The sequence below is a fragment of the Myxine glutinosa genome, chromosome 2, assembly GCF_964187855.1.
Source record: "Myxine glutinosa chromosome 2, kmMyxGlut1.1, whole genome shotgun sequence".
NCBI classification, from domain to species: Eukaryota; Metazoa; Chordata; class Myxini; order Myxiniformes; family Myxinidae; genus Myxine; species Myxine glutinosa.
In genome coordinates, this window is record NC_136262.1 from 123606779 (window position 1) to 123619677 (window position 12899).

Genomic DNA, 12899 nt, shown 5'->3' on the forward strand with positions numbered 1-12899 from the left:
TTACCCACCGAAAATATCGTTGCGATCGGTGCAGCCGTTTGTGCGGCACCCGGGAAAATAACGTTATGCGGGAGTCCAAACCTGAAAATGCTGGAGGCCAAAGCTGAAATTGGGAAAACAATACAGCCCATTTTCCTCCAGGATATCCCAGGATTACCCACCGAAAATATCGTTGCGATCGGTGCAGCCGTTTGTGCGGCACCCGGGAAAATAACGTTATGCGGAAGTCCAAACCTGAAAATGCTGGAGGCCAAAGCTGAAATTGGGAAACAATACAGCCTATTTTCCTCCAGGAGATCCCAGGATTACCCACCGAAAATATCGTTGCGATCGGTTCAGCCGTTTTTGCGGTACCTTCGAACGGACGAACAGACAGACGGACGGACATTTGGTGAATGATGGTAAGATAATGCACTCTATGGGCCTGGGAGGCCTTGCAGCTTTTTCTTTTGGAATAACTTTATGATGAAAACGTTGATCTGCATGATCTTTCCTGGAAGCTCCTATAAAGTGGTGAGATATTCCTGTGTTGTTTGTAAAAAAAAAAAAATTCGTTCGGTTCCGAGTAAAAAGTTCAATTCATAACACGACTCCAACGCCCAGTTCGTTATCGGCGTTATTTTCATCTCCCTCATTTGCATGACAATAGTTATCGTTCCCGTGAATGTTGTAAACACTGAATCGTGTTCACGAGTCATCTGTGACGTCATCTCGTCAGTGCAGCTTCCCATTATCTTGTGGTTTGTGAGTTTTTCTTGACTTCGCGTTGGTTGTTTCGCCACCTTGACTCTTCGATTCATTGAACTTCAATTCCTTTGAACAAAGATTTGGTTGAATTCGGACCATCGGGCAACCACCGCCTTACCCACCTCTGCTCCTTTACCATCGTTTGGCTATAACAGGTTGAGAATGCAGATCTGACCCGAATGAGTAACGGGTACAAGTGCTGATCAGGGACCAGTTCAGGGCAAGTCGGATCTTGAATCGAAAGATTATCACCAAGATCTCCATTAATGAACATGAATTTTCTGTCAGCTCCGATCGCTAAATTTAACCCTTCATGGCCCATTTTATGATAAATTTACTTCATAAATGATCAACTCATCTTACTATCATTCACCAAATGTCCATCTGTCTGTTCGAAGGTACCGTAAAAACTGCTGAACCGATCGCAAAGATATTTTGGGTGGGTAATCCTGGGACCCCAGTGAGTCAAATAGGCTATTTAGTTTTCCCAATTTCAGCTTTAGTCTCCAGCATTCTCAGGTTTGGACTCACGCATAACATTTGCGTTCGCATAACGTTCATTGTTCTCATTGTGACGATGTTGTTTTCCCGGGTGCCGCACAAACGGCTGCACCGATCACTGCACGGCTGCACCGATCGAACTCGGTGACCTCGGACAAAGACCTTTTATATTTTACTAGCAGAAGTACCCGGCATTGCCGGGCGGGGGAGGGGAGGGGAACGGGGGGAGAGCGAGCCCCTTGGTAAAGCGAGCGATTTTTTTTTTCATAGCGTCATAGCGTCATAGCGTTCATAGCGTTCATAGCGTTTCATAGCGTCATAGCGATTTTTTTTTTCATAGCGTCATAGCGTCATCGCATTCATATCGTTCATAGCGTCATAGCGTCATAGCGATTTTTTTGGTCATAGCGTCATAGCGTTCATAGCGTCATAGCGTTTCATAGCGTCATAGCGTTTCATAGCTTCATAGCGATTTTTTTTTTCATAGCGTCATAGCGTCATATCGTTCATAGCGTCATAGCGTCATCACGTGATCGCTCTGAGCGAATCAGCACCCACCTGCTCTGATTCCGTGCGCTGAGGTAAATATGAATAAAAAATATGGATCGTCAAATATTTTGAGTTCGGCCATGTTCGTCCCAGGCGCAATGGCCATGTCTATGCCAAATATCAAGCACGTAAGCCTCTCCGTTTAGGAGTCTATCGGTAACATCACACACACACACACACACACACACACACACACACACACACACACACACACACACACACACACACACACACACAAACTGTGTTTTATATATATAGATAAGGACACGGGTTGAATCCCTGCTTGAGAGAATTCCAACACATTTCAACTGAAGGAAACATGTATCGGGAGTACATACGACATAGCGATTGTGAACATGATTAGTTTAATCTCCACATGAGAGAATTCAACAGAGCTATTTGGGCGGTGAATACGCCAACAGATCGCTGTCTTCATCGATCTTGCCATGGCCATAACAGCTATCAGCTCAAAATCCTTTTAACTGTTGATTTGGAAGTTTTTACAATGAAGGAAACACGTATCGGGAGTGCATATGGCATCGGGAGGACTAACTGCACACGTCTTCAGGCTCAAGCTTAAATCTCTCATGGCGGATCTGAAGAGCGCAATGCTTGGAGAAGTGGTGGGCACCTTCGGCATGAAGGAGGATCAGAAACGTGGACTCCCACACTGCCACATCCTGCTCATACTTGCTCCCGCATTACTTTATTTTCCCGGGTGCCGCACAAACGGCTGCACCGATCGAGATTTAACGGATGTTTATATAAATCGTTTAAAAGAAAAAAAGCCTTCAATTTCTGATATTTAGCCTTTTCATTTGGGCCTCCCAATTGGGGCCCCGCCCATAGGGCGGGTACCGTTGCTAGTCTTCTGAAATATATAAACCTGTTCTTCACCTCACAACGTTCTGACAACAATTAAATGCGGGATGTCAGACTGTGAACTTGTCGAAGGTTCCACCACAGGAGACGAACCGTCAGTTCAAACCTCAGGAAAAGGGCGTCAAGTTTGAATGCGTTACCGCATGATGCCATGACGAGGACACGTCGCAAATGCAGACTCTGGAAATCTTCCAGAGACACGCAAAGAGCACCACACAAAGTGGACATTTTTCTGGAGTTTAGTTTTTGTGAAAAAGGGAAACGAACGAGTCGGAAAGACGGAACCTTCTCGGTACTTGAAGAACACATGAAGGACACGATATGAACTTTGACGCATGCGGCAATTTGTCCCATGAAGCCTCCGTTACATCAACACATCAATATAATCGACAACATTGAACGGAGAACTCGGTCGATAAATGTCTGAGGAAACGCGTGAAGAAATCGTCCGTTTAAAACTCACCTCTTTGAAGATGTCACCCCGTCCATGGTGGTAAATGGGGTGAAAGATAGTAATTGTAGATAGTACAAGCAAAAAGAGCACGATGAGACACGACACAACCTTCATGTTTCGCTTCTCACGAACAATGGGAGGAACAGCGATTGTGCGTTCAATTATATATACCGAGAGCAATTGTAACCATGGAGACAGAGAGTACAACGGATAACTAGATCGGAACAGTTTCATGCTAATGGTAAAAACTTTGCTTTAAAACAAGATAATTCACAATTAAAAGAATTAACATTTCCTGGATGAACACTTTTAATTATAAACGGCTGCTTTCATATTTAATTTTCATTTATATCCTTCAATTGAACGAGTAAGGCAACATTTTCATTCCCATTAAATAATTCATTCTGACGGTTCATCGCCATGGCAATGGATGTTCATTGAACAGAATTTCATTCCTGATGTTTTTCAACCATTAAATCTATAAATAACCCCAGAACAAAAACAAATAAACAGGAGTGTGTGGGCTGCACCCAAACACGGGATGTCCGACATTGAGCTGCTCGAAGGTTCTTCGGCAGGAGACGAACCATCCGTTCAACCACCTTAAGATACGGTGCCAAGTGTGAGTGTGTTACATCATAACGCCACAACTTCCACAAATTGAAAATTTCGAGGAACCATGCAATGACCACCGCACAGGACACATGTGGCCATTGGTGGTTCAGTCAAGAAGTAATGGATCAAACGGACGCCTCCGGTTCCTTTTCACTGGATAGGAGAGCCTGGAAAGTATTTAATTTCCTCAAAAGTCATAGATGTGCTCTGGAGGGTGCGTGGTTACACATGTGGTTGTCCTCATCTGATGAAAATTGTGGACACACTTAGTTGGAGGTGCATGTCTGTGCTAGTATCATTTATATCATCTGGGATTAAAGTGCACGTGTTTCTGGAGTGATGTGTATGCGATCATACCTTCAGAATGGAGGTCGGAAGGAAGTTGGAAACTTCCTTCCAGAAAGAGTTGAAAAAGCCAGGGTTCTTATGAGGAACAGGTTCCTGTGTTATGGGCACATGAAAACAAGATTTGAGAATTAATAAAAGATATTGTACTGAAATAGTGATCAATGTTGAGGGTGAGGGGACACTCAGGCGAGCATTTTGTCCATATTTATTTGTTTTGAGATCAGTGGTGATCTGCGTAGGAATGTATGAGTGGAATTCCATTCTATAGGAATTACCCACACATGAGGACTGTCATGATGTTTCAACCACACCAGGAAAGGCAAACTCATAGTCCCTTCTTTGATGGTATGTACCGGATTTTACTGACAGGTGTGAGAGAGGAAAGGTTTGCTGACAATCCCACATCAGGGATTTGAATCTGGGATCGCAGCATCTTGACCACAGGTTCCAATTGGAACATCTAACATCCCAACCCAGAACAGATTTCTCCTAACTATCAGGAAAATGTGTTTGTGAAGGAATTAATGTTGCAATGCGGGAATAAAACCGAGAAGGTTGGAAGACTGATGGAGATTGTTTTTTCTGAGAAGATGAATAGAAGGTCCCAGAGATGCTGCAGGCCAGGAACTAGAACATAAAGTACCATTACCAACACTAGTCAATGTGATTTCAACCCAAACTAACCAACACGAGTCAATGTGATATAAACCCAACTTAACCAACACTCGGCAATGTGATTTCAACACAAACTAACCAATACTCGTCAAAGTGATTTCAACCCAAACTAACTAATACTCTTCAAAATGATTTCATACCAAACAAAACACTACTCATCAAAGTGATTTCAACACAAACTAACCAATACTCATCAAAGTGCTTTCTACCTAAACTAACCAATACTCGTCAAAGTGATTTCAACCCAAACTAACCAATACTTGTTAAAGTGATTTCAACCCAAACTAACCAATACTCATCAAAGTGATTTCAACCCAAACCAACCAATACTTGTTAAAGTGATTTCAACCCAAACTGACAAATACTCGTCAAAGTGATTTCAACCCAAACTAACTAATACTCTTCAAAATAATTTCATACCAAACAAAACACTACTCATCAAAGTGATTTCAACACAAACTAACCAATACTCATCAAAGTGATTTCTACCTAAACCAACCAACACTCGTCAAAGTGATTTCAACCCAAACTAATCAATACTTGTGAAAGTGATTTCAACCCAAACGAACCAAAACTTGTTGAAGTGATTTTAACACAAACTAGCCAATACTTGTTGAAGTGATTTCAACCCAAACTAACCAATACTCATCAAAGTGATGGTTACACATGTGGTTGTCCTCATCTGATGAAAACTGTGGACACACTTAGTTGGAGGTGCATGTCTGTGCTCGTATCATTTATATCATCTGGGATTAAAGTGCGCGTGTTTCTGGAGTGATGTGTGTGCGATCATACCTTCAGAATGGAGGTCAGAAGGAAGTTGGAAATTTCCTTCCAGAAAGACTTGAAAAAGCCAGGGTTCTTCTGAGGAACAGGTTCCTGTGTTATGGGCACATGAAAATAAGATTTGAGAATTAATCAAAGATATTGTACTGAAATAGTGATCAATGTTGAGGGTGAGGGGACACTCAGGCGAGCATTTTGTCCATATTCATTTGTTTTGAGATCAGTGGTGATCTGCGTAGGAATGTACGAGGGGAATTCCATTCTATAGGAATTAACCACACAGGAGGAGTCATGATGTTTCAACCACACCAGGAAAGGCAAACTCATAGTCCCTTCTCTGATGGTATGTACCGGATTTTACTGACAGGTGTGAGAGAGGAAAGGTTTGCTGACAATCCCACATCAGGGATTTGAATCTGGGATCGCAGCATCTTGACCACAGGTTCCAATAGGAACATCTAACATCCCAACCCAGAACAGATTTCTCCTAACTATCAGGAAAATGTGTTTGTGAAGGAATTAACGTTGCCATGCGGGAATAAAACCGAGAAGGTTGGAAGACTGATGGAGATTGTTTTTTCTGAGAAGATGAATAGAAGGTCCCATAGATGCTGCAGGCCAGGAACTAGAACATGAAGTACCATTACCAACACTAGTCAATGTGATTTCAACCCAAACTAACCAACACGAGTCAATGTGATATAAACCCAACTTAACCAACACTCGGCAATGTGATTTCAACACAAACTAACCAATACTTGTTCAAGTGATTTCAACCCAAACTGACCAATACTCGTCAGTGATTTCATACCAACCAAAACACTACTCATCAAAGTGATTTCAACACAAACTAACCAATACTCATCAAAGTAATTTCTACCTAAACTAACCAATACTCGTCAAAGTGATTTCAACCCAAACTAACCAATACTTGTTAAAGTGATTTCAACCCAAACTAACCAATACTCGTCAAAGTGATTTTTTTTTTGATTTTTTTTTTTTTGTATACTGAATCGAGGCTCGTGAAAGAGCTAACATTTACTTCACAAACAAATCAACCAGACAAACAAAACACACAAAAAGCGGGAGCGGAAAACAAGATGGGGAGAGAAGGTGAAGCGCACAAACACAACATTTGAGAGCAGGGAGATGTGTGGAAGGGAGAGGGCTTGGGGGGAGGAGGCATGGGAAGGGGGGGGGGGGGGTGGAGGGAGAAGTATAAAACACAAGGATACCAAGGACTTCCAGGACAAAAGTTGGTATTTCAAAAAAGTGGATTTGGGGTGAAATAAGCGGGAGTAGAAAAGATCAAGGTTTTGGGTGGTGGAAGATAAGAGATGGTGGTGAACAGCTGTTTTAAAGACCTGGAGGGTGGAGTGGGATTGAAGAGAGTGAGGGAGTTTGTTCCAGAGGCGGGAGAAAAGAGGAATGAAGGAGTGAAGGTGAGCAGAGAGTCTTGATTTTGGCAGTTTGACCATAAGAGGGTTGCAGGCAGATCTTGTGCGACCTGTAGGAATATTTGCGGGACAGAGCCCAGAGAGAGCTGGGGGGGGGGGGGGGCAAGGCCAGAGAGGAGTCGGTAGAAGACGGAAAGACCACCAACCTGCCTGCGGTGAGTGAGTGAGAGGCCCTTGGAGTTAGCTTCATCGCGGGAGATTCCAATGATTCTGAATGCTTTGGTTTCAACAGCGTGAAGACGAGCTAGGGGTGAGGCAGGAGCACCAGCCCAGAGGGGAGAGCAGTGTTCCATTGAGCTGCGGATGAAAGCCTTGTATGTGGTGAGGAGCTCAGGTGTGCCAAGGAAGGACTTCGCACGACGGAGGATGCCCAGTCGGCGACTGGCTTTGGAGGCCAGATTTGAAATGTGGTTTTCCCAGGAAACATCATGGCAGACAGAGAGACCCAAAAGCTTGGGTGACAGAACTTCTTGGAGAGGATTATTCAGAAAGTGGATGGGAGGGTTGTCCAGTCGGTCTTTTCGGAGAGACATCGTAAGAGTGTGAGATTTGTCAGGATTGAAAGACATGTTCCACTTGTTTGCCCAGTCTTTGATTTTGTCCAGGTCTGCAGAGAGTGAGGAGGCAGCAGACTGCCGATTTGAGGGATGAAGAATGGAGCGACAGAGAGTAGAGTCATCAGCAAAGAGATACAGAGGATTTTCAAGAGAGTCAGAGAGATCATTGATGAAGACCAGAAAAAGCACAGGGCCTAGAACACTGCCTTGTGGAACTCCAGCCTGAACAGGAAGAGGAGATGAGAGAAACCCATTCAGGGCCACACGTTGACTACGACTAGAGAGGAAGTCCGCCAGCCATGTGTGGAGATTTCCATGGATACCAAAAGAGGAGAGTTTGGTGAGCAGAGCGGGGTGCCAGACCGTATCGAAGGCACGTGATATGTCAAGGGAGACTGCTCTAATTTCCTGTCTGGCATTGAGGACCTCCATCCATTGTTGACAAAGCAGAAGCAGCATGTCCAGAGTAGAGTGTCCAGGTCTGAAACCAAATTGATGATCAGAGATCAAGCCATTGGAGAAGAGGAAAGATTTCATATCTGAAGCAATGATGGATTCCATGACTTTGCTGATAATTGGGAGAAGGCTGATTGGTCTGTAGTTGCTGGGATCTGTTTTTGCACCTTTTTTGTGCAAAGCGGTGATGTTGGCAGATTTCCAAGCAGATGGAAGATGACCTTGAGCAAAAGAGAGGGTGAAGAGAACAGAGAGAGGGAGTGAAAGAGCGGAAGAACAGGATTTTAGGACCCGTGGGCTGATGCCGTCAGGTCCAGTTGCAGAATCCGAGTCGAGGGTTGACAGAAACTTTTCCACCTTGTCAGGAGGAAAGGACACAGAGTCCAGGAGCAGCTGGATACGACTGGGTATGGTGGGTACAGAGAGGGATGGGTTTGGGACACAAGATTTAGAGGCAAACACAGAGTTGAGGCATTCAGCTTTTTCACGTGCGGGTTAGGTTGGATTTGGATTTGGTTGGATTTTGGATTTGTTGTTGAATTTGAATTTGAATTTGAAAGTTGGATTTGAATCACGATTGGATTTCAACCCAAACTAACCAATACTTGTTAAAGTGATTTCAACCCAAACTGACCAATACTCATCAAAGTGATTTCAACCCAAACTAACTAATACTCTTCAAAATGATTTCATACCAAACAAAACACTACTCATCAAAGTGATTTCAACACAAACTAACCAATACTCATCAAAGTGATTTCTACCTAAACGAAACCAACACTCGTCAAAGCGATTTCAACCCAATCTAACCAATACTTGTCAAAGTGATTTCAACCCAAACTGACCAATACTCGTCAAAGTGATTTTAACACAAACTAGCCAATACTTGTTGAAGTGATTTCAACCCAAACTAACCAATACTCGTCAAAGTGGTTTTTTTTTTGTTCGTTTGTTTTTTTTGTCTACTGAATCGAAGCTCGTGAAAGAGCTAACATTTATTTCACAAACAAATCAACCAGACAAACAAAATATATAAAAAGAGGGAGCGGGAGACAAGATGGGGAGAGAAGGGGAAGCACACAAACATAACATTTGAGAGCAGGGAGATGTGTGGGAGGGAGAGGGCTTGGGGGGGGGGGGGTGAGGGGGAGGCGTGGGAAGGGGGGGGGGGTGGGAGAAGTATAAAACACAAGGACACCAAGGACTTCCAGGACAGAAGTTAGTATTTCAAAAAAGTGGAATTGGGGTGAAATTAGCGGGGGTAGAAAAGATCAAGGTTTTGGATGTGGGAAGATAAGAGATGGTGGTGAACAGCTGTTTTAAAGACCTGGAGGGTGGAGTGGGATTGAAGAGAGTGAGGGAGTTTGTTCCAGAGGCGGGAGAAAAGAGGAATGGAGTGAAGGTGAGCAGAGAGTTTTGATTTTGGCAGTTTAACCATAAGAGGGTTGCAGGCAGATCTTGTGCGACCTGTAGGAATATTTGCGGGACAGAGCCCAGAGAGAGCTGGGGGGGCATGGCCAGAGAGGAGTCGGTAGAAGACGGTAGATTTAATCTTCAACATTGGACGGAGAACTCGGTGGATAAATATCGGGGGAATTACATAAATACACTGTCCGTTTAAAACTCACCTCTTTGAAGATGTCACCCCGCACATGGTGGTAAATGGGGTGAAAGATGGTAATTGATAAAAGTACAAGCAAAAAGAGCGTGATGAGACGAGATACAACCTCCATGTTTCACTTCTCACGAACAATGGAAGGAACAGCGATTGTGGGTTCAATTAAATAACACTGAGAACAATTGTAACCATAGAGAAAGAGAGGACAACGGATAACTCGATCGAACAGTTTAATTACAAATAACTATAAACGTTAAAATAAGATAACTCGCAATTAAAACATTTAAAATTTACTTGATGAACACTTTGATTTATAAACAGTAATTTTAATTTCAATATTTTAATTTTCAGACATATCCTTCAATTGAATGAATGAGGCAAAAAATTTCATTCCTATTTATGTTTCATTCTGTCATCCCTTCATCTCCATGGCAACAGATGTTAATTGATCAGGTTTGCATTACTGATGTTTTTTCAACATGAAACTCCCTGGGCCTGGCTTGGCTTCAAAGCAACATGTCACTCTCTGGGCCTGGCTTGGCTTCAAATCAACATGTCACTCCCTGGGCCTGGCTTGGCTTCAAATCAATATATCACTCTCTGGGCCTGGCTTGGCTTCAAATCAACATCTCACTCTCTGGGTCTGGCATGGCTTAAAATCAACATGCAACTCTGGGCCTGGCTTGGGCCTTCAAATTAAACCGGCCTCGCCTCGCCAGTGCTAATTTGGTGCCTGACGAGACTCGTGCATCCAACATCCTCGGGAGAGAGAGAAAAAAACATCTAAGTTCTTACCAACCAAATTGTGCAATATCTCTACCTGCTCCGATGTTGGGCCCTCTTCAGAGCGTGTCAACATGTCCCACACTCCCTCTGGCCAATCACATTTCCCCAAAATTTCCCCTCTTTCCGGCTGTACTGGCAAGCATGTGAATCCACTTCCTCCGGTGACCTCTACTACATGACTGCATTTGGCTACGATGGCTCCGCCCCTTACAGTGCGAGGGCTGTCGGACAAGTTGAGCAGCCTACCTGCCAACATAGGCCCACGGGTGTCTACGAGGGTGCAACCCACCATCAATCCCTCGGTCCCCTGCAAGGACCACGACTCCACAAGCCCCAGCTGGCCAATGGGTTGAGTACCTGCTGCTAACTCTGCCATCACCACTGTCTCGGACCTGGGAGGCACGGTCACAGTGTGTGGCACCTCCAGCCACGTCCCCTGCACCTCCTCGTCATCCCCCATTCCCACCAACTGCAGCCTCTCAGTGCCCAACTACATATGACCATGCCCAAAGTCTAGTTGGCAGTCGTGTTCCACCAGGAAACTCAATCCCAGCCAAGCATGGCCCCGTATGCTCAGCTCATTCTAGTTTCCCGCACACTCTATCGCGACAGGCCCAGGCATAGGTGATGGTCCTCTTTCTGGCACCTGTGGACCCACTGGGGGCCCCCTCCTTTCTGGACTGTGAAGCCTGTTAGGAGGAGGTGGCCCAGGTGGTTGCCGACAATCCCTCTGCCGGTGCCCCCTTCTCCCACATCTAAAACAAGTCCCCATGAACGGACCGCTCTGGTACCCAGGCGGAGCACCCCTTACTCCCGGACCATCCTGATGAAAATCAGGCCGTCCTGATGGCAAACCTGGACCAAACTGCCGTGACTCACCTCCTGCAAATTTACCCCCTGTCAAACCTGACAGCTGGCGGCTGATCCCCCTTAACATTCGGCCTATGACCATATCCTCCGGCTTCTCTTCCTGGTCCGCACCTCCGCCTGCCGTACAGTCACAGGTGCCCTCTCTGATGCGCGGTTCAACCTCCTCAAAAAGTCAGTCTCGCCGCGCATTCCACTGCTCGGTGCACCGTGGCCGGGTCCTGCAACTCCACCAGAATCCGGACCTCGGGGTCAGGAAGAGCCGCCATAAATTTCTCTATCGCCAGCTTATCCCACGCTTGTGCGGGTAGGTCCCGGTATGCAATCCTCACAGATTGGTAAATATCCTGGGCCATCTCCTGCAACGTCTCGTTTGGTTTCTGCCTACGATGCAGCAGCTGTGCCCTGACCAGGTCGCACCTCGCACTTGTCCCATACCTGTGGTTCAAGGCATCACAGTTGCCCTTACTGGTCAATATTCCCTCTGGGACTACGATTAGCACGTCTGCGGCTGACCCCCTCAGTGTTGCCACCAGATTCCCCATGCGCTCCCGCTCTCCCCAACCATTGAGCTGAGACACACATTCAAATTGTGTCAGGAAAGCCTCCAAACTCCCCGACCCATCAAAATGCACAAGGGGGATTGCCTTTCCAGAGACTCTGCTCCCCGATTCCCCTCTGTCCAAATCCAGCCCGAGGCCAAAACACCCCCCAACTGGGTAATCGGTTTCGGAGTCTCTGGTGCCCAAATGTGGTTTGTGGGGAAGGTCCCTTGGGTCACCTTAATCTCGTCCTGGAGATCCTTAACGGACCGACTCACCTCTTCCCCTCAGACTGTTTGACCCGAGCAACCTCTCCTTTGATGGTATTGTCCCAGGCCTCCAGTCGCTCCTTCATCAAATCACTCAGCCTGTCATCAGTCAATTGCGGCCCCCACGGGCCTTTATCAACAAACACCCACTCCTGCTCCGTTACACGGGCTTCCAACCCTTTTACCTCCTCGGCCAATTCGACCCCTTGTTGTTTGAGGAGTCCCCATTCCTCTACCTGTTGCCGCATTCTGGCATCCACCCGGCCCCGATGGCCTTCCAGATCTCCATTTACTTTATCAATTCTGGTATTTGTGGCCCCAATTCTATCCTCCAATTTCCCCCCCATTCGGACAGCCTGGGTCATGCCCTCTTCTATTTTCGATGTTAATTCTTCCCTCTTTAGCTCGATCTCTATCCCCATGGACTTTTCCATTTCACCGAATTTAGTTTCTACTTTGCCCTCAAATTCACCCAGCCTGTCCGTAATTTGATTTTGCATTTTCCCCTCAATGTTATCAATTCGTTCCCCCAGTTGTTGTTATTTCCTCTATTTTATCAAATTTGTTTTCCATCCTATCCATCTGTTCCTTTAATTCCTCCTTCAACCCATCAATTTTCTTTCCATTCCTTCACTGTGTCCTTCCAATCGATCACTCATTCCCTTCATTCCTTCCCTATATTCATTCCCCTGGGACTCCATTTTATTGGTCATCTCTCCCATAAAATCCCTATTTCATTCCATCCCTTTTGTTATTTAATCGCTCATTCTGAGCATTCATTCCCTCAAAT

At 45.3% G+C, this 12899-nt stretch overlaps 1 protein-coding gene across 1 annotated transcript in view; it reads right to left on the reverse strand.

Annotated features, from left to right (window-relative positions):
• The window catches only part of LOC137422571 (uncharacterized), a 29238-nt gene extending 16881 nt beyond the window's left edge, over positions 1-12357 (reverse strand). The window contains exons 1-3 of the mRNA XM_078772632.1: positions 12119-12357; positions 11508-11736; positions 5567-5650 (exon numbers count right to left, since the gene is read on the reverse strand). Of these exons, the coding sequence (XP_078628758.1) occupies positions 5567-5650; positions 11508-11736; positions 12119-12357 (552 nt within the window). The remainder of the gene's footprint in view (positions 1-5566; positions 5651-11507; positions 11737-12118) is intronic.
• Positions 12358-12899: the final 542 nt, after the last annotated feature.